The 27,847-nt window shown below is 38.2% G+C and overlaps 3 protein-coding genes across 5 annotated transcripts; 1 reads left to right on the top strand and 2 right to left on the bottom strand.

The window, feature by feature from the left end:
- Positions 1–416: 416 nt before the first annotated feature.
- Positions 417–2,836, top strand: LOC117928826 (tyrosine-specific transport protein-like). 3 transcript variants are annotated; one of them, XM_034848863.1, is made up of 8 exons: positions 417–598; positions 689–890; positions 960–1,350; positions 1,434–1,571; positions 1,657–1,816; positions 1,924–2,077; positions 2,188–2,331; positions 2,424–2,836. In XM_034848863.1, the coding sequence occupies exons 1-8, from the start codon at positions 468–470 to the stop codon at positions 2,616–2,618; spliced, it is 1,515 nt and encodes a 504-aa protein (XP_034704754.1). In that variant the 5' UTR covers positions 417–467; the 3' UTR covers positions 2,619–2,836. The 3 variants fall into 3 exon arrangements, with proteins under 3 accessions (XP_034704754.1, XP_034704753.1, XP_034704752.1); XM_034848862.1 differs by having other exon boundaries at positions 671–890; positions 2,191–2,331; XM_034848861.1 differs by having other exon boundaries at positions 671–890.
- A 221-nt stretch (positions 2,837–3,057) lies between these two features.
- LOC117928827 (V-type proton ATPase subunit G1-like) lies at positions 3,058–6,502 on the bottom strand. Its single transcript, XM_034848864.1, has 4 exons — positions 6,403–6,502; positions 4,216–4,308; positions 3,901–4,001; positions 3,058–3,464 (listed from the first exon to the last, which is right to left on the bottom strand). Exons 2-4 carry the CDS (start codon positions 4,301–4,303, stop codon positions 3,321–3,323), a joined length of 333 nt encoding a protein of 110 aa, XP_034704755.1. The 5' UTR covers positions 4,304–4,308; positions 6,403–6,502; the 3' UTR covers positions 3,058–3,320.
- A 2,043-nt stretch (positions 6,503–8,545) lies between these two features.
- LOC117928694 (protein disulfide isomerase-like 1-4) lies at positions 8,546–27,307 on the bottom strand. Its single transcript, XM_034848673.1, has 12 exons — positions 26,540–27,307; positions 13,171–13,300; positions 12,321–12,486; positions 12,111–12,229; positions 11,949–12,029; positions 10,765–10,848; positions 10,580–10,654; positions 10,365–10,433; positions 10,192–10,272; positions 9,941–10,075; positions 9,239–9,295; positions 8,546–9,086 (listed from the first exon to the last, which is right to left on the bottom strand). Exons 1-12 carry the CDS (start codon positions 27,055–27,057, stop codon positions 8,922–8,924), a joined length of 1,680 nt encoding a protein of 559 aa, XP_034704564.1. The 5' UTR covers positions 27,058–27,307; the 3' UTR covers positions 8,546–8,921.
- Between the last annotated feature and the right edge of the window lie 540 nt (positions 27,308–27,847).

Below are 27,847 nucleotides of genomic sequence, written 5' to 3'. Positions count from 1 at the left end.
TTTATTATCATCAAAATTGAGATTAATCTAACATTGATTTTACAAGATGATTATGTCGAATATAAGCATTTCAATTTATTTACTCCCCTTAGATTACTTGACAATTTTATTTTTATTTTTTAAAAATTCATTTTAATATGAAAAATATTATAAAATATAGGAAAATTATCAAGTGCCAAATTGGCATGTAATCCAAATTATTAAAAGTATATGATAAAATTTAGATCATTGGATGATGTTACAAATGTATAAGAATTAGTTACAAAGGAACAAGACGAAGTTACAAGACTTTGGTAAAAAAAAAAAAAAAAAAAATACCTCGGTATTGGTACGATCCGAGTGATCTCGCTTCTGGGTATGTATACTGTGACCTAAAATATAGTGGGATCCACTCCCAAGATATTTGGGAAACTTTGTATTTCCTGTCCATTCATTCCGATGCTTGTCTTTCTCTTCCCCCCATCCCCATGGATATACAGTGCATGCCTTCATCTTCCTGCTTGCATCCCATAGGCTATGGGGTAGCAAAGCTAAGTCCATCATATTCATGGGCAAGGGATCATCAACACAATGCAACCATTTGCTTCAAGTTGAGGATGTATGATGTCACTCCTTTCAATTCCTTCCTCTTCTAAGTTATACGTTAAGTTTCATTTCTTCTTGCAATCAGCCGCTCCTATGCTTGCAGTTGCCACCTCCAAAAAGAGCAAAGGCCATGGCTTACTTGGAAACCTTCTGCAACCAAGGCAAACAGAAGTGTTGCAGAATTGAGGAAGGAGCCCATCAAAGAATCAAAGAAAAAGGGAACTATCTCTGGAGCAGTTGCCCTGATCATCGGAACAAGTATCGGTTCAGGAATACTTGCACTGCCACAGAAAGCTGCTCCTGCAGTACTTTACCTCTCTCCGTCTCTTTGAAGATGCATGAGGATATACCCATGTTTGTTTTTCATGTTGCAGGGACTTGTTCCAAGTTCGATCTCCGTCATTGTGTGTTGGGGTTTTCTCCTAATTGAAGCTCTTCTGCTTGTGGAAATCAACGTAGGTTTGCGGAGGAAGAAGGGAAAGATAGAGGAAGAGAATGAGTTAGACATAATCTCCATTAGGACCATGGCCCAAGAGACATTAGGAGAATGGGGTGGAATTTTAGCCACTGCCACCTATGTCTTCTTAGGATACACTTCCATGGTTGCCTATAGCTCCAAGTCAGGGGAGATCCTTTTCCATTTGATTAATTTTCCGGCATCAATCTCAGGTTTCTTCTTCACTGCACTCTTCACCATTCTCATCTCCATAGGAGGGACTCGTGCCACTGATCAAGTCAACCAATGGCTCACTGCTTCCATGCTATGTATATATCTGCAAACTTTTTGACTGAATGATGGCAGCAGTTATCTTCCTGAGGTTTAACAATGCATTGAAACTGATGAACAGGTCTGCTGCTAGCAATTGAAGTGCTTGGAGTTGTGTTGGGAGGGTGGTCAGGACTGGAGGGAAGTGGGGACTGGGGAAAAGTCCCGGCCACAATTCCTGTGATAATCTTTTCTTTGGTGTATCATGATCTAGCACCGGGTAAAGATGACAGTGGTTTTAGTATGAACTCGATCATATCAGGCATTGAAGTGATGGCATTTTACAGTATGTGATTTTCTTGCAGTTATATGTGCTTATCTGGGCAGCGATCTTACACGCATAAGGGCATCAGTTTTGCTTGGTAGTCTGGTTCCGCTGGTAGCACTGCTTCTATGGGATGCAATTGCCCTAGGCCTCTCTTCCCAGGCCGACCAAGCTGTTGACCCTGTTGAACTGCTCATGAGGTATACCATCTCCTCCCCACTGTTTAAGATCTTCAATACATGTTCATAGTACAACAAGATAACAATATGTAATCATTCACAAATCCCTAATTGTCATCCTGGTTTAGTGTAAATTGGAGTGGGGTACCATTTATGGTGGATGTCTTCTCACTTCTGGCAATAGGAACATCACTCATCGGAACTCTCCTCAGCTTCTCCCAGTTCTTCAAGGAACAGCTTGATAACCTGTCATGGAATTCTCCCTCCACACAAATATTACCAGTAACCTTTTATACCTTTTCCTCTCTAAATCTATTGTTGGCTCTCAGTTATGAGATTTGGTAAAGTGCATATTAGCTTTTGATTAACATGTGATTGAGAGTCATATTTAGCAGAAACCTGGCGAGCTCTTTGGGCTGGGGAAATGGTGGGGAAGAAACAAAAGTAGCTTCACAGCAATGGCAATGGTGGTCGCTCCTACTCTACTTGTATCAGCAACCGTTCCAGATGCATTCTCTGCTGCTACAGACATTGCCGTGAGTAGCTTCAGGGAAACAGAGCGTACAAATTGTTATTACTATCTTATTGCAAAGGTTTTGTAATTAGTCATGGCTCTGATGTGAAACAGGGGGGTTACTGTATGACAATGCTTTACGGCGTTCTCCCGCCAGCAATGGCTTGGGCAATGCATAACAGAGAATGTGAAGACACCAATCAAAAGGCATTGTCAAGAGCAAGGCCTGCACTGCTTGGGTTGGGACTCTTTGCATGTGGGATAGTGATGGAGCAAATTTACCAAGATCTCTCACCACTGCATCCTTAGTAAGGATTGAAGCCTCTGTTTCACTATTCACTAGGCAATTGTAACTTCACTATTCTTTGGAGGAGAACTAGGCTTCTCCCAAGCACTTTCTCCCACACTCTGTATATAAGCTTCCCACTAAAGTATACTAAAGATTTGCTTAACCAGAGTTGAGCAACATAATTGTGGTTAACAAGAGATCTTCTGGGCATTTGGATGAAGTATATACATTTAACACACAGCAAAACTCAGTGACCTCATGCACATGTTTGCAGAAGCTCCTTGAAGGTGCTTCCACTGCAAACTAGGGCTGAGCTTCCTGGAAGGATGGCTATGCGATGTTCAGATCATATCATTCTGCAAATTCTTCTGCAGTCATATATAAGCTTTTATCCAACAGCACTGACACTACTCCAAGAGTTCATTTTCTGTTCATAAAATGGAGCATAAATGCAGCTTATTGCATCAAAAAAGGCCCTTGATCGAAACTAGTATTAATTTTTAGCACCAATACAAAAAGCACATAATTGATTGTTTAATATACCAAGGAACAAAGGCAGCCAATCACTGACAAATATAATTAAGACATAGGAAAATACAAGCAGCTTATTTTAACCAAGGGGGATTCCAAGACTCAATAGAGACAAAAGGGGAAGGAGGGAAGAAGCAACACAGGCAAAAGCAAGTATCCAGATATTTCGCCCATCAGGTACAGCCAAGATTTTAGGTCCTCACAGTATTCACATGCTTCAGAAGCATGTGAACAACATCATGGGAAATTCTTGCAGCCTCCACCTTCAGATTCTGGATCTTTGCATCTGTTTCCAGCTCAAGGCGTTTCACATTAGCACCAGAGTCCCCACTACTCTGTTTCAAGACAAATGAGAACACGCTGAAAACGTTATTTCCAAACAGTGCCATAGCAATAGAAGTTGAAAAATTCACCAACATATTTATTAGTAGTAATGAATGCAGGACTTGAATATTATGGTGATAAACATAGCTATAAAATTATTCAGAATAATCCAAAATATTAGTCAGAGTAATTTAAAACTTCGTTAATAATCATAAGATGTTCCATATAAGCAAAATATGATTGGGGTGGATTCTCTTAAGGAAAAAACTACACATAATTCAGAACATGTGAACCTGCCAACTTTTTTTTGATCAGTCAGAACCTGCCAACTTATAAATCACAGTTAACAACTGAAAATTGCCAGTGGGTTCATCATGAAAGTAGGCCTCACAGAATATTTATCAATATTCTCTTTTCTTTTCTTTTCTCTGTCTTTTTTTTTTTTACCTCTGCAACCTTTCTTTGAAATTCTTTTTCCATTCGAACACGGAATTCAGCAATCTCCTTCTCAGCCTCTTCTTTGGCCTGTTTAAGTCTAGCCATTTTTGCTGAAAACAGAAACCAACATGGGTATGAACCATTAGTTGGAACAGAGAATTTAACTAATACAGTGGCATGTTGTAGAAAGCAAACATGAAATCATACAAACCATATTCCAAGTTTAGCTCCAAACATGGGGTTTCCAATGCATGGCATCCATAACTTGCAACTCATGTTCTGTTTAGAAGAATATTCAAGATAGAGAATGAAGCAAGAAATTACCATTTCTGGCAGCATTAACAATATGCTGAGCTTCTTGTTCTACAGCTAGCAATTGTTGAATTCCATTCTGGCCTCTGTTGGATTCCATACTTGCTGAAAATACCAAAGCAGCTAAAAATTGAAGTAGCTTTCAAGAAATGGAAACTCAGGAGGCAAAACTAATATTTAAGTAAAGTAGCATATATAGAGAAGATAGACAGTCCATTATTATGGTGTATTTGGTTTCATGAGGGTGGAAATGTCTGTTACATCACCTGGCAGGACAGTTTTGTAGAAAAATATTTCCAGCATAAAATCATCTAAGAATAACCTCAAGGGAAGCAACTTTATTCTAGATGAAATTGTATTATGACTAGTTCCATTTTTTCATGTAAGCATGTGTCCAATGTGTCCCAGAATCAAAAGGCTTTAAATCTTGGGATGATACTCATTCTTAAGGATAGCTCACCATGTGCTGGTTCAGACTATCATATCCTAAATTCCTGAAATGAAACTTTAGCATTTCCCCAAAAATATAAATTACAAAACACAAAAATATTGTCCAAGAAAAAGAATTTGACTTTGGGTGACTAAGATGGTGGATGATAGATCTATTATACTTGTTGAACTCAGGCCATTGTTGCATAACTCTCATTCCTACTCTCTCTCAAAGACACCCTCACTCCCATCCCTCCCCAACTGAATATCCAACACTACCTCTTCTTGTATCCACATTTGTTTCACTAAGAGTCCAGGCTAGTACATGATTAACAGAACAGAATCATGTCAATGCATATCAAAAGATATGCCAAAAAAAAAAAAAATTGCAACAAGAATTGGGACATATGTTGTAATGAATACAACTCAGTGGGTCTCATCAGCCATCTGACATTCTAAAATCCATCATCCAGCCCTTTATCCCCACCCACCTCTACTGCATCAATCCTCTTTTTATTAAAGCCTACTATAGAGAAGCATATATGCTTTTTGTCAAAATTATTAGCAGCCTACCCAGCATTCTATGCTTCCATGCATAAAGCCACCCTCCTAGTTGAATTTGCTTATTCACTAATGTTAACAACAGCACAAATTTACCTTAGAACCTTGAATCTATCAAAAAGTAAGAGCACAAGAAAAATCTAGAACAACAAATATAAGATAAAAGAAAAGGAAAACCCAATAAATCAATAAATTCAAATAAATTTATAACCATTCAAGAAAAAGAAATCACTGTTGTTGGCTCGAAATGCAGAGAAAGAGAGTGAATTCAACCACTTTCTAGAAACAGAACCACAATGATTAAAAAGGAGAAAGAATGAGAAAATGTGAATAATACAGTATGCTTAAAATGATTGTGACCCGTTGAACATGATTAGAACGGAAACAAAAATGCAAAGAGCTATACCCAGTTAACATTGAGAATAGGCCAATACAATCTAAAGTATAGAAAATCTAATAGAATGATTCAGATGAATCAGTTAGATTATACATCGAAATTGAGTAGATCAAATGCATAATTCCAAATATAACAACTAGATACCACTTGATATTTCCCAGAAAAGTTTAACGGTATAAAAAATGCCACACATCAAACCGGATTATCATGACTCCCCATCACAATTCATGCACCCACCATCATCCCATTGGTTTCAAAATCAATCCCCACCAAACCAATCGAGATGAATGAATTTTCTTATCAAGGAGAACCGATCATAAGTTCTTCACCTAATTACTCTCTCCACACTGAATTTTCCCGCAAGTGGGAGCTTAGTGAACATTCCACGCCCGAACAGACCAAACAAATAAATTGAGTTTCCAAATCCCAGCCATTACGCCCTAGAAACCCATACGAAATCCACCCTTCTTTACGCTGATAACAAAGAATTCCATCACGGAGCACCCCCACTTCTGATCACCCAAAAACAAACCCAGTATTGCGTATATCTCACTTAACCCAACAATAAAACACCGATCAAGATCAAATTAGCAATACCCATAAAAAAATTCACCCAAAAAATAGAAAAAGAAGAACGGAAAACAGATCAAGAAAATGTATTGAAACATAATTAAAGATCTAGTCGTCTATGAAGTGAAAGTGACAGTGCGAGTGATCTGTGCTTGCTATGAAAAAATCATAAATATATTAAGAGAGAAGAAAGTCATGATAATGTAGAAGAGATGATATCTTCCAGACAGAGGAAAACGTGCCTGCAGAAGTTGCGGTGGTCTGCTGGTAGTCAAGAAAACTCTACCGGAATTGAGCTACAGCAGAGGGAAGCTTCATTATGATTTATGAACTGCCCTTTTGGGATTCGAAATCACGGATATGCCCTTGCTCCTCAATAGAATTACGACATACCCGTTTAGAATCATTGCAGTGTCTCTTTCCTATGGGTGCCACGAAGATGAGAGCTAAGTGGTAATGATGGAATCTTTCATTGTTATCGGCGTGATATATAATTAGTAAAGGAGATCCTGTGAGAAATTAAAAGAGAAATTAAGATGAGAATAGGTTGCATATCAAGAGTATGTTTGGCCGTAATTTTATTAACCTTTTGTAATACCCGAAGGATAAAAAATTTTAAGTATTAGAAAAATTAGAAATACTTCTTAAAACCGTTATCAAACGAACTCTAAATCATATGCGTAATACATCTTCGATTTAAATTTAAGGCAAATGTATAATGATATAATTATTAAGAAAATGATTTTATTTTTACAATTTTGGGGACTAGAAACAACCCCAACATCCAATATGTCATTAACGTGGTATTTGTTTTAGTGTCTTAACATCGCCATGGTCTAGTCAGTGGAATTAGTAATTTTACGAATTCCATTATCTAAATGGGTCGTCAATAAGTTGTACTAGCATTTTAATGTCATCGCGACTTGATCAATGGGGCTAATGACTTTGTTGTACCAACAATTTGTATCTACTTGTATTCCAACCATATTCCCAAGCACAATAAATTTGAAGCCCTTCCTTAAGATAAAAAAAGAACCTAGTACATGCAAAGTGCTCCAACTTATGCGTACCCTCGCTTGATGAAGTTAGCTTTGATCGTATTCTCCTAAGCATGCTCATGGTTGGAAGGAAAATTATCACTTAGGGATAGTAACTAATTCCACTTAACAAAATCAAATCGATAATCTTGGGGACAAAAATTCTTTGACCTACCTATGTTAGTGTAATCAAGGTCACCAAATTGTATGTCACACTCCCTACCAAAAGGTGAGAGGTTTTTGCTACATCAAATACTCTATCACCCTTTTTACATAGAATATCAAAGATTATGTCGGCAAATTATATATTAATATAGATGAAGAACCATATCTTAAATTATGATTGATTACCTTCTTTATTGAAATCGCAGTGGTGTATTTCCTAAGCACAAAATCCTATTAATTTGTCAATTTTTTTATTTAATAAATAGAATTTAAGATTTGAAGGAAGAGAGGAGAGAAAGAAGTAAACTAATGATAAATTAAGTTAATTTGATTCAATAATTAAATCAGTTTTAATATATTTCAATTTATTCAACTTCGGTTCAATTCTTGGATTGCTTAAAGAACCAAACTAAACTAAATTATGCCTATCCTATCCCTATCCTCAACCCAGCATTCTTACTCTTGGAAGGAAATACACTAGCTTACTTCCCATCTATCTACAAAATAAAAATACACTGGACAAATCCTCCTCATCATCCCTAGAGCAAAGGAACTAGGTCTTGAGGAAAGTGTTTTCTTTTTCCCCTTTCTCTTTGTCATTCTGACAATAATTTTAGAAAATGTTTTTAGATTTTATAATACTTGAATGATAAAAAAAATTTAATTATTAAAAAAGTTAAAAGCGCTTTTTAAAATCACTGTCAAACAAGTTCTAATTTTTAAACTATTTTACGATTGGATCTAACAAAAACTCATTGCTATTTTGGCAAAACCTCATTAACTGATGGTTGCAAAAATACCCAAGCCACCACCCCAAATGATGAGCAAACCAAAGAGCAAAGGCAACACCTATTAATTAAAGACCATCCCTTATAAGAGTGATCAATCTTGAGAATTTTCTTCCATGCCACCACGAGAAAGATCATTCATGATGAACAAAAATCTATGAAAAATTATGTCAACAGAATTTGACAAAATCACTGGAGTTATCGTTTAAATTACCCAAATATGAGAATGATGAAAAATGGAGTAAGATGTTCGTTCTCACTCCTCATTCCGACATACCAAGCATGACTTCAAGATTTTTAATTTTGAAATCTAACAATTGGCACCATATTGGCATGTGTTCTAACTTCCAATTTCAGATATAGAAGACAATAACTAATAGCAAACAATAGGAAGCTGCCAAAAAACAATAAGCCTATTTTTTAAATTTCATGATATATAACTGAAAAATATATCCCTCTATAACTCCATCGGCCCATTTGAACCTTACAAATGGAGCCACCAATGCCTTCATTACACTCATCCACAATGGGTATTAGCCACTGCACCCCTATCTTCATTACCTCCTTAACCGCACTACTATAAACATCTTACATGAATAAAAACTTTTATGGCATTCTCAGGATTCTTGAATGGGGGGAAGAAGGAGAATTTAAGTTACAAAATACAATTAATATAATTGAACTCTGCCTTGCCTAAGCCTTTTTTATACTCTCTGTTGTTTTCTGTATCCAAAACCTAATAACCAAATCCAACAAAATGCTGGTCAGATCTCACAATTCATCCTTGACACTGTTATTGTTCTCATTGCCATCCTTGGCCTCAGCACCCTTGGAGCTCTGGTATGAAGCTGGTTTTTTGAGCTTGAAAGGGATGGATGCATACTTCTTGAGGAACTTATAGAATGCCACCAAAGTACGGTCACCATCAAAAGTGATCTGCAGAACCCAAAAATCAAATCTCAGATAAGAAAATCAAGTGATGCTAGAGGGCATGGGTGATACTGATACCTGAGTTAACTAGACAAGAATGATGGGAATTTAAACAGTATCCACAAAAGTGACAAATTGGAGAAATTAATTCCACTAACCGGATCAAAGCTCTTATTCCCAGCCGGGAAGAAAAGAATTGTAGGGAACCCATCAGTCTGCAAAAGAAAAACAACTTTCACCCAAATGTTCTCGCTTTTCTCTCATAAGCATTTACTGTCACCCTTCAGTATCCTCAATTTTATAAACCAAAACAAATCAATGGTGCATACTAAAATTTCCATGGTTGCATGTTATCTGTCACACATCAGTTCAATGGGCTTCAAGGAGAAAAATAATAAGAGTAGGTCTATGAATGCTTTCACATTTACATCCTCTCCATACCATTCTGTGAGATAAATAATGATGTATAAACATAAAGGAATCAGCGATGCAAACAAGGAGCAGAAATTAACCTGTCCAAATATATATTAAGGAGAAGATATATCTATATGTTGTCAAAATAACTCAATCCATGACATTGTCACAAAAAAAACATTCAGAAAACTGAAATTGACTAACTTGGCCATGGTGCTTCTTATGGACTCCAAAAAGCATTTTTGAAGGGGAGGGAGTGGTATGGCTTATTCTTTGCCAACCACTTGCCCAGTTGAACTCCAAAACCAAAACTAGTTATCAATCAAAACAAGGGTTCTTGAATGCACTCACAGACTCATATCCCACATACTAGTGAAGCAGTTTTAACAATATAAACAGTCAGGGGAGACAAACAATTACAATAACTGAAAGCTTCTAAATGATACCTTTGCTCTTGGGTGCTCATTTTTTGTCCCATCCATCTTGGCTATAACAAGTGAATCAATGCCTCTCAAATACTTGGCAAGCTTGTTGTATGTTGGTTCCAATGCTTGGCAATACCCACACGAGGGATCGTATATCTAATTCAAACAAGAAATAGAAATCACAAAAATACATCAGAATAAATCCACAGAGAACAATTAAAAACTTAATGTATATTTGATGATTCATCTATTAACATTAGCTACATTACTACCTCAAGAAGAACATCCTTTGATTCATCCAAAACAAGTTCATCGAAATTATCACTGACAACAATTTTTACATCCCCATCATTCTGCAACAATTATACATGGAAAGAAAGTTGGATCAGAGGGATGAGAGTGCTCATCAATCACCAGTGTCATAAAGGAAGTCTTAACAACTTACTATCTCTGGGATTGGGTCTGACTTGTAAAAACGCTTAAGCTTGTCTTCCAAGAAATCTTCGCCAAATGACTATGAGATGATAGAGAGATATGATAGTTACAACAGTAGATCATGAACCATCATGCTTATTGGAAAATGAAAAAAATTATGGATATTTGCGTTATTTGCCCAGAATAAAACTCGGAATAAAATAAATATAAAATAAAACATCATACCTTAATACTGGTCAAGGTTAATTCACCATCCAATACATACTTCTTGGCATCGTCATTTCCTGTGTATGCAAGAACCTACAAGCAAATGGATGACAACCAAAAGTTGGTTCAAGTCGTGGATGGATCAAATACATGAAAGGATAAATAGAAACAAAAGCAGGAACTGAGTATGGGGAAAAACTCACTCTTGGAGCATCTCCAGTTACACCAAAGTAATCTGCAACTGATTTACCATCCTTGTTGTCCATTTCCACATACACAAAAATAAGCTGCAAGGAACCCAGAAGATCATATTAATAAATAAGTTAGCTGTTAAAATGTCTGCTAGAAACAAGGATTGAACATAGACAATGATCACATAATATAAAAGAGACATGTCAAAGAAACTAAGATATTTCTTTCTTTTTCCACAAGTTCTATAATTAGTTGTTGTTGCTACATTGTTTTATTAATTTTGCAGAGCCCAACGGATTCTCATGGCTTTAAAATGTGTCTACATGACTAAGATGAGTTCATACATTTATAATGTTAGAAACTTTTTCCTCTATCCACCCCCCTCTCATATGCAGGCAAGACATCTTCATCATGTCTCATAGGATTGCAGAGTCAAACAAAAACAGACACCCCTTATAAGCCAAACAAATAGAGGCCCACATCAAGGTCGAGGATAAACTCTGATACCATTTATAATAACCTATTTCCAACCATGTAGATATTGTTGACTTTGGACCTACGACTTTAAAACTTGTTTACATGTTAAAGAGGAGTTCATATATATATGTGTGTGTGTGTGTGTGTGTGTGTGTGTGTGTGTAGTGTCAAGAACTTTTTCCCAACTCCTTGCAGTTCTTTTCCTCTTGACTGCATATGAACTTAAAGACAAATATTTATATCCCATGCAGTACATTCAAAAAACAAGCACACATATAACCATGCCCCAAGACCTAGATCTCAGGGGTTTTTTGTGTCAGCAACATAGTGTCTATATTGGAACCCAACATCCAGACCCATGCTTGTATTTGTAGTGAAGAAACGATCACATCCAAACAATGACTAAAAGCACACATTGCATGGACTGTTTTTAATTTGACAACAATATTCAAGGAGAATATGATCAAATGAATTCTAGGTCAGTTTCTTGGTTTGATATTGATCACGAACTAAAATCTGGATGATTCAGACAGTTTTTCATTTGGAGGGAAGAAATTTATTAATTAAAACCAAAGAAAGGAAAATTCTAAATGACTTATCTACATTAAATTAAACAAGGCAATGGTTATTCACATAGATGGCTCTGAGTTCAGTAAAGGAACAAAAATTTATGCTATTAACAGATGTTCATAATGCACTCCACAAATAATAAATTTACCTTTCCCTTGAAAGCTTTTGCTGCTTCTTGAAATTGAGGTAGAACATTCTCTGAATCCTTTGAAGTGGCAAAAAGCAACAACTGAGAAAGAAACAGATACATGTCAAAATGGTGAAATATTAAAATACCTAAATGTAAGAGTATGGAACCAGCAGGACTTACCTGTTTTTTAATTGGATTTTCGAAAATCTGCCGAGAACTTTCCTTAGTAAAAATGATTACCAAAGGATGCTTGTTTGCAAATACAAACTCAGCTATAGCCGATTTGATAAACTGACCATCTGTTGACATGAAAATTGGAAGTATAAGTAAAGGTCCCTCTGTAATATACATTTGAAACCACCAGAGCATTAAGGTGTTGAGCAGACTAACCAAAGTGGCTCAATTTTTCAGCCTCCTTCTTTAGCAATACCAGTGCAGGACGTTTGACTTGTTGATCAATGTGGAAAAGCTTTGCCACCTCTGGACTAGCAGTTTGATAGAAGTTGACATCATCTTCCAATCTTGAAGCAGCAGCCAACTCCTGACTCTCTGGACCCTGTAAATATTGTAGGAAATATAGTTGAGCAGTGTTTACATCACAGAGGTTTAACATGTTGACCTTCCATAGCTTTCATGAAATAATTCCACTAATATAGTAGTGAAGTTCAAATATATGCAAGTTTTTTTAGTTATCAAAATCCAATTAAAGGAATTAAGGGGGAAAAAAATCTCAAACTCAGGAATTGATCTTTCAGTTTCTAAGGGCAAATTGTTAGCAGTGCTCAATCTCTCCAAATTATGGCATTACAACCACCCAACCAGCAGAGGCTACAAAACTCTTGGAGACATGATAAGATTAAGCATCTAATGCAGTTAAATAAAATTGCAGACAGTTTATGTCAGTAAAATAATACATCTGTTTCATAATTTCCGGGTTTCCAAGGTTTGATCATCTAATTGGAATTTGATAATCTCCATAAAAGAAAAATGGATAACCTAGAGTATTATAGGAAATGTTATATCAATCATCATTGTGATTTTTAATTATCCACCAAAACTACTGTGGAATTGAAGGAGGAAGAACCTTTGCAGCAAAGAACTTCCAGGAAAAGAGAATAAAAAGCTCCAGCTATATTTTCAATATGGACACTTGTTTTTGTTTTCCTTGCTAAATCACTGTCAAGGTTGTTTGGAATCAAACCACAATCAGTAGAGTGCCTTTAGATAAATAGAGAAATACCTCTAAACTGTCCAGGAACCCCAAAACAATTTTTGATTCTGTAGTCAATATGCTTTCTGCCTCCACTATTGTTGTTATGTTGTGGATGCCAGACTCCATCTTCTTCTTAACCCAAGCCACAATAGCATCTCTGTATATTAAATTAAGAAGTATTAAGACTGATAAGGGACACAAAACAAGCCATTCTTTTTCCACACTGCATCTGCAATGATGATCTATTTTTGAAACTATTACATGAAAGAATGCCCCAAATTACAACAACTACTGCAGGTAAATATTAAATCTTCCCCACTTTAATTTTCATCCAAACTTTCATGACATTAAAAAATAAAATAAAATAAAAAACTCAACTGCTATACAATCTAGTTTCTTATCATTCAATTTATATTGTATTATATTTTGTATTGAAAATTTCGTCTTAAATTTAGTTTATGTTTTTTGTTCTGACTTGAGCCATATGATCAATCAGTGGCAACAATGTCAAGGTTCAAGGTCGGTGTCCTCCATCAGAAGACAATGTCAAGTGCTATATGTTAAAAGGTACATAATTATCTCAAGGCAAGACTTAAGCTTGTGCAAGAAATACACAAGGTACTTGGGCAATTGTGTAAGAGACTTGCAAACATGTATTAAAGTGGCTAAAGAGGTCATTTTCTGCATCTCAATTGCACAAATGCACAGGAAAGTCCAAAGATGCAATCTTTTAGCATCTCATTTGTGCACATGCATAAAGGGACTTGTACACTGTGCAAGCAAATACATGAAGTAGCATCCCTTTTATGCATGTCTGCAAGAGAGGCAAGATCATTTTGTAAGTCTGGTGTTAATCCATTTCAAATCTTTGGGTATCAAAAGTTAGTTATAAAGGTTGTCACAAAGATCTAACCACCGATGAATAGGGCTTGATCACTTTATCCATAACCAACTTTGTTGAGAACTCAATGAGAGCATCTTTGGGAAAAATTTAGGGTTACTTGTCACGAATTTAGGCCTTTCCTAAGCTCACGTGCGGCACTTAGACAACTCAAGCCACTTGATGTTGCTAAATCAGTCTTTCCCCAATCTTAGCTTGCTATGCTAACCAACGCTACATGACTTTGTAGCTACAATGCACAATGAAGGCAACACTTAAGAAAGAAAGTTTTGTATTGCACAAGAATGCTTTACAATGCTAGGAAGCTCTCAACCTACTTGGTGTCTTGGCCAAATGAGGTCACCTCCTATTTATAGGCACCCAAGGACCTCTCTGGAACCCACAAAGGTTCCACTGTACCTTAAAATTCTCTAGAATTCTCTATACAAAGGTTATGTACAACATATGTACAAGTGTAATCTAGAACTCTCTAGAATGCCTCACACACTTCCCTTGTCTTCCATCCTTGTGTAGAGATGTGTGGACATCTCTAGACTTCTCTAAAATCTTCCACACTCCTCCACTAGTAGACAAATGTGGATTGTTCTAAGAGGTTCCAGAAGCTTCCTGCTCTCCCATATAAGTTCAAAGGAGGGTTATTTGAGCAATTCTTGTGTACACTAGAGACAATTTTACCACAACTTTGAATTCTCCATGGATTTTTTATCAATGCAATCTCATTCATTCTCAAATGTAGAGGGAGTTCAAAGATTTCGCATGAAGGTAGGAGTCTTGAAGAAATTTTAAATGTTAGAAGAAATCAAGGATTGATTGAAAAAGAGTAGCATGGGCTAAGCAAACCAAAGATTAATCTAGTGGCTCAAATTTGGTAAGAAAAACATTTGTATCAATTTTTTTATTAATGGATTGTTGAGAAGTCAATTGTGTCTCATGGTTTTTTACCTTGTGAAGACGCTTTCCATTAAAATGATTGAGTAATTGTGGATGTGTTTTTTATTTGGATTGTGAGATACTAATACTTTGAATTCATAAAATAGAACATTCCATCAATTGAGAGAAATTTAGACAAATTTTCTATTGACATCAAAGCAAGCTCGCTCAAAATTTGTTTTGATTCAATCCGTAAATTGCTTAAAAGAGAAGCATCAATAGCAAGACCTCAATATTTTGGGATCACAACCACACTCATTCAAAGGTTAATACATACATACATATATATATAACGGACAAGTTTAGAATTCGGTTGAGCTTGGTTGATCATCACTTATGGTTCTACATAAGGATACAAGTTCTAATGTATAGAAAAACCAAAACTAAGTTGGGACAAAAATGAGAATGAAATGAGTGAGAACAATGTGAAAGTCATGTAATCAATCTTTAGTGCATCAAGTTGTGACAATTTTCATAAAATTTCTTCCTCTAAATCTTCTAGGGGAGCTTGAGACATATCACAATTAACTCATAAGGGCACAAACACAGTTAAATGCCAAAACTCTTAATGCCCTATAACTATAGTTAATTTTATTGATTGGTTGGGATCCTCTTAAGGTTGTTTTTTGGCTAGGTGACTTTTTGGGCCTCTTTATTTTTCTTTAGCCTTTTTGGTGGTGAGTGTTTAGGTTTGTATACCTTGTAAAGTTTTGTATACCTTGAGTCGCTTTTTTGGCGTCTCTTTTTAATGAATTATCTTTACCTATCAAAAAAAAAAAAGAAGGTCCAAATCCATTCAAATAGAAGACACTAAGACTTTTTAGAGAACAATGCAAAGTTGATGAGCAAAATAAATTATACCTTTCCTACTATATACCTTCAATGGAGATTAAGAATCTTAACATATATTTTTATGATGTTATATAGCTCTATTAGATTCATCTAAACACATTTTTTTTCCCAAAAAAAAAAAAAAATCATTGGAAACTTCAGTGTGCTGATTATAAGGATGTAGCCATGGTTGACATGAGTTCTTCATATGAATTAATAGAATTTCAAATACTATAGGCAAAAAACTTGATTCATATTTTGCATATGGTTTGATAATGTATTTGCCTATCAAAAATGAAAAAAAAAAGTAGTTTTGAAAATGTGTGAGCCAAGGGTGCTCAATTTCTCAGCAATTTGCACTCTTCTCCCCCCAAGGAATTATGCTCAAATCTACTCTCAAGGTCATTTGACTTGTATTGTCCAGTATCTTGATGTTGGTGATCCTTAGATGAACAATGCCGGTAGCATCCCCTGTTGGTAGGTGCTGGTTTGGTGTGGAGTTGAAGACTTTTGAGATTAGCATAGAAGAACACAAAGGAAAAGTGAGCGGTAAGATCTGTGAAAGAGGCCCTAAGTTTTCTTCATGGGTCAAATTTGGAGGGAAAAGTTTAGCTCTGCTGCTTGAAGGGGTTGAGGCATGTTGTGGGCTAAAGGAAAGAATCCCCTTCAGGAAGCTATGGTCGGAAGGAGATAGAGAATACAGCCTGGAGATCCGAAATAATAGAGCAGGGAGATTCTTGTTTTGCATTGTAAGAGACGCGGGGAACAAAAGATTTTCATTGGCTTTTCCTGAAGGGAGAGGATTTGTAGGAGGCTGGAAAATTCTCGCTAGCAAACTGAGAAGTTTGGGAGTCTCTCCCCTTCAATGGAAAGGAGCCCTGCTGAAAAACCTCTTACCTTCTCAGGTTTCACCCAGCAGTAGTGTAGTCAGAGACACATCTCCCCCTAGGGATTGCCCCGCGCCTCGCGATGCCATCTGGCTAGAAATGGAGAAAGAAACTCTGGACAGGAACAAGGAATTGTTGGGCAGATGCCTTGTGGGCTCTTGGGAAGGTGACTCTGATCGTCTTCCGGACCCTGTTGCTTTCGGGTCGTGGGCGAAGAACTCATGGTTCTTGGAAGGGAATCTTTGGATGTCAAATATGAGAGCAAATCTCTTGATTCTGGAGTTTGAATTTGAGGACGAAGCAGAGAGAGTGTTTAACTCAGGGTCGAGATGCTTCAGAGGTAGAAGCTTCTGCCTAGAAAAATGGAAACCATCCGTGGGATGCCTTGAGGGAGTTAGAGGGGAAGTGCGCCTCGTATGGGTCAGAATCTTAGGTCTTCCTCTGCACCTCTGGGGCAGAAGTCTCTTCAAGAAATTTGGAGACTCTTGTGGGAGGTTCGTGGCCGTGGACGAAAACACTGCTGATCGTCGGAACCTCAAGTGGGCCAGAGTCCTCGTCGAAACCAGAGGATGGCAACACCCAAGTTCGCTGCAGGTGGTTGCTGGAACCTCATGTTTTGCTTTGCAACTATGGTGGGAAGATGAGCCCTGCTTCTCCCCTGTGATCCCCTCCCACGGGTCTGGTGTTTGGAAGATTGGGGAAGACGAGGTGAGCCCTTCACGCGCTAAGGGGAGCGTGGACTCCCGGCCCTCTTCCTCTGTCCTCCCGCAGTCTGAAAAGCTGCCCTCGCCGGTCATGGGAAGTGGTGCCCCTACCACGGACAAGACTGATGCAGCTGCTACCCCTTCCCCAGCCCACGAAGATGAGACGGGCCGGCTGCCCCCTGGCCGTGATGTGGAGACGGGCCAATGTTTGGACGCCCTGGTCCATTCGGGCCTGACTCGTGGCGCCTCCTTTGGGCCTGGGCTAGGGAAGGCCCAAGACTCAGCCTCTTTGGGGTCTTCCCCTAAGCCCCTCGATCCAGCCCATCTTAATGACTTTGGGCGAGGAAGCCCTAAGTGTTCGTCGAGCCGGTGGAGAGAAGCCCCCGCTCCGACTCCTACCTTCGCAGTTCCTCCCCAGATGGAAGCATGGCCCCGCTTGGACATGCCGACGCCAGCGGCTGAGCCTTCCCTCCTCGCCGAAGCTTGCAAATCTCCCCAGAGACAGGCGTCGCCCCTTTTGGATGCGTCGACGTCAGCGATGGAGCCCTCCCTCGCCGTCGAAGATCGCAAATCACCCCAAAGGCAAGCGTCGCCCCTTTCGAATGAGTCGCCGCCTGTGAAGGAGCCTTCCTCTCCTGCCCAACCTCGAGATCCACAAGGTACCCTGTCTCTACCCCTGATCTCCTCGAGAGGGGAGCCATCCTCTTCTTCTACTCCATTCTAGGATTCGGGGCTTGAGAGGGGTAAGGGTCGATGCTCTAGTCAGCGGAAATTGACGACAAGGGAAGAGGAAGCGACGCCGAGCCCTCTGTCCATGATGCTCAGAGACGGGTCGACAGTGGTTCTGACGGAAGCACCGAGCTCTGATCCGGAAACTGACGTGGCAAAGCAGAGAGACACGTCGGTTGCTCATCCAAGTGAAGAAGGATGGTCAGATGAGGAGATCTCCAAGCTTTTTCATTTTAGCAGTGTATTGGGAATGCCTGTTGAAGGGCATGAAGTAGAAATTCTGGCCTTGCTTAAGAAACTGAAGCTGAGGACTGGAAATAATTCCCTCTGCAAGAGAAGGAAGAAGAAAAAATCTTGCACCACCCGCTTTGAAAGAGAGTTAAAAAGATTGGAATGCTCTGTTAGTTATGGGGAGACATCCGGGATAACCAAAAGATCCGGTCATAGCTCCTGGGATTTGATTCCAGTTGATTAATGAGAATTAAAATTCTCTGTTGGAACGTCCGAGGGATTAATGATGGTGCAAAAAGAAATCTGATTAAGGGAGTGGTGAGGAATCAAAAACCAGATTTGGTTTGCCTCTTGGAGACGAAGGTGAAAGAAGTTTCTCCGCAATTGGTTAAAAGTGTGGGAGTAGGAAGATTTCTCAATTGGGCTTCAGTGGACGCTAGGGTGCGGCAGGAGGTCTCCTTCTCTTCTGGGATAACAGAGTCTTGGAGAAGTTAGAGATTGAAAGAGGGGGGTACTCCATCTCTGTTCGCTTTAGAAACTGCGCTGATGGATTCTCTTGGATTTTCTCTGGAGTTTATGGGCCAGTGATAGGCAGTGAAAAGGAAGATTTTTGGGAGGAGCTTGGAGCCATCCGTGGCCTCTGGGAAGACCCCTGGTGCATAGGGGGGACTTTAATGCTGTAAGATTTCCAGAGGAAAGAAGAAATGCCCCTAGATTCACAGCGGAAATGAGGAGATTTACTGAAGTGATTGAGGAGCTGGGGCTGAGGGATTTCCATCTGGCTGGAGGTCCTTTCACTTGGATAGGGGGTTTGAACTCCCAAGCTGCCTCTAGATTGGATCGCTTCCTAATCTCAGAACCTTGGGAGGACCACTTCTCTGCCATCACTCAATCTGCTCTCCCTCGCTTGGTCTCGGATCACAGCCCCATAGTTCTAGAAGCTGGTGGATTCTCGTCAGGCAAAAGTCCTTTCCGTTTCGAAAATATGTGGCTGAAATTAGATGGTTTCAAAGACCTAGTAAGAAGCTGGTGGAATGGCTATTCAGTCGAAGGCTATAGTAGCCATTGCATCGCTGTGAAGATCAAAGCTCTTAAGAAGGACCTTAAAATCTGGAACAAAGAGGTGGTAGGCAACGTTTCTTCTAATAGAGCAGAGGCCTTCTCTCGCCTGCAGCAGTGGGAGGCCAAGGAGAATGAGAACCCTCTGTCTCCTGGAGAAGTGGAGGCCAAAAACAAGGCTCTTGAGGACTATAAGAAATGGGCTCTGTTGGAAGAAACATCTTGGAGACAAAAGTCAAGAGAAATCTGGTTAAAAGAAGGCGATAAAAACACCAAATATTTCCACAAAATGGCTAATGCTAAGGCAAGAAGAAACTTCATGTCTAAGATCAAAGTGAATGGTGTGAATCTCTCTTCCTTGGATGATATAAAAGAAGGTGTATGTAGGGCCTACCAGGCCTTACTCTCAGATTCAGGGGATTGGAGGCCTAGTATCAATGGCCTTAACTTCAAGGAGCTGGGAGAAGGTTCGGCCAGCAGCCTAGAAGTTATGTTTTCAGAGGAAGAAATTTTTGCAGCCCTAAGCAGTTTCTGTGGTGACAAAGCCCCAGGACCGGATGGGTTCACAATGGCTTTCTGGTTGTTTTGTTGGGACGTTATTAAACCAGAGATTTTGGGCCTCTTTAGAGAGTTCTACCTCCATGGGACTTTCCAAAGAAGCTTAAATTCCACGTTCCTCTTGCTCATCCCTAAGAAAGAGGGGGCCGAAGACCTAAGAGATTTCAGACCAATCAGCTTAGTAGGGAGTGTCTACAAATTGCTTGCCAAAGTCCTTGCCAATAGACTAAAATCAGTGATGGGGGAGGTGATTTCAGATACACAGCATGCTTTCGTTCATGGGAGACAGATTTTGGACGCTGTTCTCATCGCTAATGAAGCCCTTGATTCTAGATTGAAAGGCAACAATCCGGGCCTCCTTCTCAAGATGGACATTGAGAAGGCTTTTGACCATGTCAAGTGGGACTTTCTCATGGATGTGATGACTAAGATGGGATTTGGGCATAGATGGAAAAAGTGGATGAATTGGTGCTACTCTACGGCTACCTTCTCAATCCTCATCAATGGAAGTCCCACGGGTTTCTTTCGTAGCTCTAGGGGATTGAGACAAGGAGACCCCCTATCCCCCTATCTTTTCCTTTTTGCCATGGAAGCCCTTAGCCAATTGCTGTCTTGTGCAAGAAATGGGGGCTTTATCTCGGGTTTCAGAGTGGGAGGAAGAGGAAGAGAGGGGCTGCTTGTGTCCCATCTCCTGTTTGCCGATGACACCTTAATCTTTTGTGACGCCGAAGCAGATCAGTTGCATTATCTTAGTTGGACATTCATGTGGTTTGAGGCGATTTCAGGATTAAAAGTCAATCTGAGCAAAACGGAGGCCATCCCAGTGGGGAAGGCATCCCTATGGAGACTCTTGCGTCGGTCTTGGGATGTAAGATAGGGAGTTTACCTACCTCCTACTTGGGTCTTCCCCTTGGAGCCCCTTACAAATCTACTAGGGTGTGGGATGCAGTGGAAGAAAGATTCAGGAAAAGGTTGTCTCTCTGGAAAAGGCAATACCTCTCCAAAGGTGGCCGCCTCACATTGCTAAAAAGCACCCTCTCTAGTCTCCCAACCTATTTCCTTTCCCTCTTTGTGATCCCCAAGAAAGTGTGCGCAAGGCTTGAAAAGATCCAAAGGGATTTCTTATGGGGCGGTGGTGCCTTAGAGAATAAACCCCACTTGGTGAGTTGGAAGGCTATTTGTGCTACTAAAAAGAAAGGAGGCCTGGGCATTCGCAGTCTATCTACTTTTAATAAGGCCCTCCTTGGGAAGTGGTTGTGGAGATTAGCTAATGAGAATGAGTCCCTTTGGAAGCAAATTATCTCTAGTAAGTATGACCTCCAAGAGGGGGGTTGGTGCTCCAAAGGAGTGAGAGACCGCTATGGGTGGGAGTTTGGAAGGCTATCAGAAATGGTTGGGAGAACTTTCGCTCTCATTCCCGCTTCACCATAGGGGATGGCACTAGAGTGAAATTTGGAAGGACTTGTGGTGCGGAAATCAAGCTTTGGAAGAAGCTTTCCCCATCTTGTTTAATCTTTCCGTCAACAAAGAAGGCTGGGTAGCTGAGGCTTGGGAGGAAGATGAAGTTGGGGAAGCTGGGGACTTCGTTTTAACAGGCACCTTAATGATTGGGAGGTGGGAGAAGTAGAAAGCTTATTATGTAAGCTTCATCCTTTGACCATTAGAAGAGGTGTAGAGGACTTACTCCGGTGGAAAGAGAACAAGAATGGGACGTTTTCTGTCAAGTCTTTTACAGTTCACTTTCAAGGGACACCAAGCCCCCCTTCCCGGCTAGAACTATTTGGACGCCTTGGGTTCCAATTAGGGCTAGCTTCTTTGGGTGGGAGGCGGCTTGGAACAGGCTCCTCACCACTGACCGCCTGAAGAGATTAGGTTGGAGCATTCCCAACAGATGTTTTCTGTGTAAACAAGAGGAGGAAACCACAGATCACCTTCTTCTATTCTGTGAAAAAGCTAGAATGTTATGGCTTTTGATTTTCTCCCTTTTTGGGGTGCAATGGGTGATGCACTCCTCTGTGAAAAGAAACCTCCTGGGTTGGCATGGTTCTTTTGTGGGCAAGAAAAGAGAGAAAGCTTGGAGAGCTGCCCCCCTCTGCCTAATGTGGACCATTTGGAAAGAAAGGAATAGAAGGGCTTTCGACGATATTGAGAGGAACGATCAAGATATTAAATCCATTTTTTTGTACACTTTTGTGAATTGGGTTAGGGTATACATAGAGGATCATACATTGTCTTTGATAGATTTCGTTGACTGGCTAGCCACCAAGTAAGGGTCAGGCTTGCTCGTCCTTTTGTTTTTTGCTGATTTGTACTTGGTATACTACGTGTATACCCTTTCTCTAGCCTTTTGGCTCTTAATGAATTTTCTTTACCTATCAAAAAAAAAAAAAAGATTAATCAATAATCAACATGAGAATATTCATTGATATATCAAGGTTTTACTTAATTAATTCTAGAACAATTAACGATGAATTTTCTAGCTTTCTACCTCCTTATCTCCCTATCCCTTGGTTGTTTGCTCATGTTTAATAAAACTAAATAATAAAGACATTTGTCCAAAAGAATTTGTGATACACACTTTAATTTCACCCAAAATACCTATGCCAATATGATATGACAAGGGTGTGGGTATCGATATGGGGATCATTTTCAAATACTCTTATATTACTTTGGATATTCTCTATTTTCACTATTTTTTCTTTTCTAAAGATAAGGATGAAAGAGAAAAGAAAGAGAACCTTGTTTTTTCCAAGGAAATGTTAATTTTTTGTTTCTAATTGAAAATTTCCCTTTATTATGTCATATCCAAATATCATTCAAGATCATTTTTCAATCGAAGCCTGTATCCAGAATTTGATATATGAAGGATCAAAAAGCTAGATACATACTAGCATTGGCCCTGTACCCAAATCCATGTGACATAGCAAAAAATATTTCCCCCATTTAATAACCAAGTCCTATGCCTAAGTAGGCGCACTAGGATTTGTGTCAGAGATGGTAAGAGAATAGTCAAGAGCACAAATGATGAACAATAACTTTTCTACTTACCCAATAATTAGGTTTCTTGGCTAACTAAATAGCAATGAGACGCATCAAACAATGGATATAGCATGTATGCATATGTAACTTAGCTGTTGCACCCTTTTTTGTTTGAGTCTGTGTTCCTAACAAATGTCTTAGCATCTAATGTCTAAAGCCAATTGGCTTCATGGTTGTTGCTCTTGAACTTACTACATGGCTATCTAGAAAGCTTAAGAACTTTGTTGGGTAGTGCTTTGGTAAATAAAATAAAGGTTATATATTCGATGACTATGACTATTAAGGACAACTGACTCCAAGTTGTCTAGTGAATTAAATAAGTCCATAAGTTGAATTTGTTGATTTGAAGGGAGCAAATTCCTAGTAAGACTTGGTACGTCATTGAATGTGCAATTGATACGTTTTAGATTTCTTTTGTCTTTGTGTTTTTTTTTTTTTTGATAGGTATTAGATTTTTCGTCTTATCATAAAAAAGATTGCTTTCAAAACTAGTGTTGAGTGTATCCTTAGTTTTTGGTTTGATCATTTTTATAAGCTCAAGAGCATGTCTTTGTGCTTGCTCAATCTTGCAATTGGCTTTGGCGAGCATTTGCTTCATTTTTGCAAGATGGATGACCTTACATGATTCCCATTGACCCAATATGACATGCTAAACATCATTCAGAAGTTCAGGTATCAATCTAGCTTTTGTAACATTCAACTTATGTATTACATTCATATTAGCAATTCCATCTTAATTTTAGCTTTGGTTTTTATAACAACTTGAATCGTAGGATCAATCAATGCCAACAAAGTTCAAGTTCAAGTCCAAGGTTGGTGTCTATCAATAAAAGACAATGTCTATACGCTCTCCAATATTTTAAAAGGCTAAAAGCGGTCTCGAGGTGTTTTGCCTTAATGAGAGGAAGCATAACCTCAAGGAACAAGGCGTAAGCCTCAATTTAAAACATCATAATAATAATAATAATAGTAAAAAGAAAAAATATCTTAAAATCAGAAAAATACTAACAAATCACATGAAAATTAAATAATAAGTAAATCATATAGTAAATAATAATCAAATTAGTTGAATGTCATTTTCAATAACTTCTAATTTAGTTTTTCTTGTCTCTTCTAAAGTCCAACTCTCTCTCATGCATTTATCAAATAATCTTCAAAACCACCATCATTATCACTAGTAAGATTCTCCAATGAATCATAATTATATCTCATTACTCTATTATCCTCTCCATCAATGTTATTAGCAACCCCTTTTTCTTTATCCATTAATCACTGTGATCTTTTTTTCCTTTATCCATCAATAATAAGATAATGACTATATATAAACTTGATCACTATAGAGAGCAACAATTCTTTTATTTCTTCTTCCCAATCTCTTCCTTTCATTTCCATTTAAAGGATTAATTAGTAGTCAACAAAGCCCTTTTTTAAAAAAAAAATTAATCCTAATCTTGGATGCAAAACAAAACTTATAAATCTATACCAAAACCCTCTTAACAAATGTATAAAAAAAGCCCATAAAGGCCTTAAACCCATTCAAACGTTTTGAATATTTAAGGCTTAAGCCTCAATAGCCTCAATGCCATAACCTCAAGGCTATAACCCTCAATCGAGTAAGGCTTAAACCTTGATTACCCTCTATTAAGGCTATAGCCTATAGGCTAATTTGCATAGCCTAGCCTTGAGGCAAGCCTTTTAGAACAATTGCCTCAAGGCACAAAATAATGGATTGTAGAATAGTGATGCAAACTTAACCTTGAACAAGGAAGATGCATGCATGTGTAAGGCACTTGTGCACATGTACAAGAGTAGCCAAAGAGGCAGCTTCCTACATCTCACTTGAGCACATGATCAAGGGACTGGCTCACATGGGCAAGAAAGTTTAAAGACAAGTTCTTTAGCATCTTACTTTCCACATGTGCAAGAAAATCTTGAACGCATGTGTGCTAAGGACTTGCCCAAATGCACAAGTGAGGCAAGATCAATTTATGATTCTAGTGCTAATCTATGTCAATTCTTTGTGTGCCAAAAGATAGTTATGAAGGTTGCTATGAAGCTCTAACCAACTATAAATAGGGTTTCATCACTTAATTTACAACTAACTTTATTGAGAGCTCTTTAAAAGCATCTTTGAGAAAAATCTAGGGTTAGATTTCCACAATCTATATCTTGTGTGCACTTGAGACAATTTTACCACAATTTTGGATCCTCCATGTATCATTAACCAATGTAATCTTGCTCTTCTTCAAATGTAGAAAGAGTCCAAATGTTTGGCATGACGTTGGGGATCTTGAAGCAATTTCAAGTGTTGAAGAAATTAAGGATTGATTGCAAGAAATTACACAAGATGGGTAGGCAAGAGATTCACCTAGTGGCTCAGATTTAAAAATACAATCATTTGGATATCCATTCTTTGAGTAATGGATTGTTGAGAAACCGAATGAGGCTTGAGGTTCTTGACTTGGCAAAGAGGATTTCCATGTAAATTATTAAGTAGAATGTGGTTTTTTTTTCTATATAGTGTGACATGTCAATAAATTGAATTCATTAAATAGAACATTCTATTACTTGGGAGAATCTTAAAAAAAAAAATCATATAAGATGTTAAACAAGATGAAAAAGGAGATCCCTTATTTAGTGGTGTTATTTCGTAATTAATATTTAAAATTACCTTGTATCCTAAGAACTCTACTCCATTTTATAAGTTCTAAACATCTGGGTTGTCTTCTAATGTTATAAAAGTTCTCAATTACCATAACATTTTAATAGCACATAATAAAAATCAAATGGAAAACTCATCAAATTGAGCTATTTTCTTACTACAAAATTCACTAAGGCTCCATTTTAGAAAGTATGAAGGAAAATACAATGAAAAGAAAATGGAGGGGGAAAATGGAAGACAAGAAAAGTTGAAGCAAAATAAAAATAGGTCCAAATTAAATGAATTTTTTTACATACCTCTCCAAATTTATTTAATGAAAAATGTGAAAATATAAGAAATTTCAAAAATATATATATATATATTTGATTCCTTTGTGGTTTTCAAGATAAAACAAATAGGAAAATTTGGATTCTTTCCTACATTTTTTTTCCTTCTTTTTCCCATTTTAAAGTACTCTTCAGGATCCAAACGGAGCATAAATAAATGAACTTATTCGAACGGAACAGCAATCAGTCATATGGAAAAATTGAAAAATAAGTGTGGTTTTGCATCTATTTGCTTCTTCTCCGACTTAGCCAAGATTTAACAATTTAAGCATATCACATTTTCCAACTCAAGTCAAATCTCCAACCCTCAGGTTGATTGACAAGAAAACCACAGAAAAGCAAAAAGACAAAAAAAAAATTGAATCTTATATTCGGCAGCATTGTTTTTCCCCAAAATTGAAAAACTCAGGCATAATTAAAATGCAAGACACATTTTGTTAATTTCATTTCTTTACCTACATTTTCTCAGCACCCAAGGAGAGCACAACCACAAGTCAAAATTAAAATCCAACAAAAGCAAAGGAATTGAAGGAACTCACTTAGTCCTCAGTCCAGAATAGGCCTTATGAACTCCATCAGCATAGAAATACAAAGTCGGAAACCCCTGCACCTCATACTTGTCCATGAGCCCACTCTCCTCCGTACCATCAACCTTGGCGAGCACCGCCTCTCCCTTCAACTCAGTCGCCGCCTCCGCATACTCCGGCGCCAGAGCCTTGCAATGGCCGCACCACGGCGCATAGAATTCAACCATCACGTAGGGATTCCTCTCCAGGAACTCGCTGAAATTCGCCTCCTTCAACACCACGACATCCTTCTCATCCACCACCTCGCGATCCGAGTCGTCGTCGCCGCCGGCACCGTCTGAATCGGATAGGTCATCGTCATCGCCGCCGCCGTTGAAGCGGTTTGGATCTGGAGGAGGCAATACGGCGTCGTTTTGGTCTTGGGATTGGAGCAGAGTGAGATCTTCTGGCTCGTCGGCTTTGGAGAGGGAAAAGGCAACGAAGGGAAGAAGAATTAAGATTGATAAAATCATAACCACTCTTCCCGCCATTCCGTAGAGCAGTGGAGTTTCGGACGATACAGAAGGACTACAGAGTCAGAGTGTATGTGGATCTGTGACGGAGGCTTAAAGTACAGCACTGTGACGTTGAAGAACACTACTGCTTGAAACGTGGCAGACTTTTATTCGCAACATTTTCCGATCACACCCACATAGCAAATCCAAAGCGGACACGTCTGAGCAGTGACTCACAGTGCAAGGTTTGACTTAGGCTTCCTGGGACATGGAAAACAAAAGAGGAGAACGAGAGTTAGAGGGAAGTGGAAAATGGGAAGAAGACTTATATGTAAATATATTATGTGAGTTTTTTTTATCAAAATAATTCTTTTTTGAAAAAAAAAAAAACACCCAATTTCGATCGGTTTCAAAACACCCAATCATTGATTACGTTTTTAATGAAGGAAAAAAAATATCCAAACATAACAGATTTAATAATAAAAATAAAAATAAATGAAAAATCATTTTTAGTGACTTCCCTTATTATTTTCAAATATTTTATTCTTTTAAATTAAAATAATATTTGATCTTACCCTTCTAAATTAAAATAATATCTATAATTAGAATTTAAAAAAAAAATCATAAAAACAAGTATAATTAAAAAAAAAATCCTATTTGAAATTTTTTTATGTTAGTTGATGAAAATGAAAAAAGAAAAAATCATAACACACTTTATTTGGTTTCTATGATGTTTTGAAAGTTAAAAATTAATGAAAACAAATTGTTATTCCTTATTATAAATTTTTATTTTAAAAATAGCTTTTTTATTTTTGAAATTAAAAAC

Source organism: Vitis riparia, chromosome 13 (genome assembly GCF_004353265.1).
Source record: "Vitis riparia cultivar Riparia Gloire de Montpellier isolate 1030 chromosome 13, EGFV_Vit.rip_1.0, whole genome shotgun sequence".
Lineage (NCBI taxonomy): Eukaryota > Viridiplantae > Streptophyta > Magnoliopsida > Vitales > Vitaceae > Vitis > Vitis riparia.
The sequence above is the reverse complement of the archived record's forward strand: the minus strand, read 5'-3'. Positions and strand labels throughout refer to the sequence as shown.

Bases quoted from the DNA above. Each gene is read 5' to 3' on its own strand.
- LOC117928826 (XM_034848861.1), top strand. From the start codon at position 468: ATGGATATACAGTGCATGCCTTCATCTTCCTGCTTGCATCCCATAGGC. The intron at 599-670 runs GTATGATGTCAC...TCTTGCAATCAG, and splicing joins ATTTGCTTCAAGTTGAGGAT to CCGCTCCTATGCTTGCAGTT. The intron at 1,351-1,433 runs GTATATATCTGC...ACTGATGAACAG, and splicing joins GCTCACTGCTTCCATGCTAT to GTCTGCTGCTAGCAATTGAA.
- LOC117928827 (XM_034848864.1), bottom strand. From the start codon at position 4,303: ATGGAATCCAACAGAGGCCAGAATGGAATTCAACAATTGCTAGCTGTA. The intron at 4,002-4,215 runs GTAATTTCTTGC...TTCTGTTTTCAG, and splicing joins TGTTAATGCTGCCAGAAATG to CAAAAATGGCTAGACTTAAA. The intron at 3,465-3,900 runs GTAAAAAAAAAA...GTCTTGAAACAG, and splicing joins TTCAAAGAAAGGTTGCAGAG to AGTAGTGGGGACTCTGGTGC.
- LOC117928694 (XM_034848673.1), bottom strand. From the start codon at position 27,057: ATGGCGGGAAGAGTGGTTATGATTTTATCAATCTTAATTCTTCTTCCC. The intron at 12,487-13,170 runs GTATTTCTCTAT...CAATATTTACAG, and splicing joins GGTTCCTGGACAGTTTAGAG to GGTCCAGAGAGTCAGGAGTT. The intron at 10,655-10,764 runs GTGAGTTTTTCC...ATTTGCTTGTAG, and splicing joins TAACTGGAGATGCTCCAAGA to GTTCTTGCATACACAGGAAA.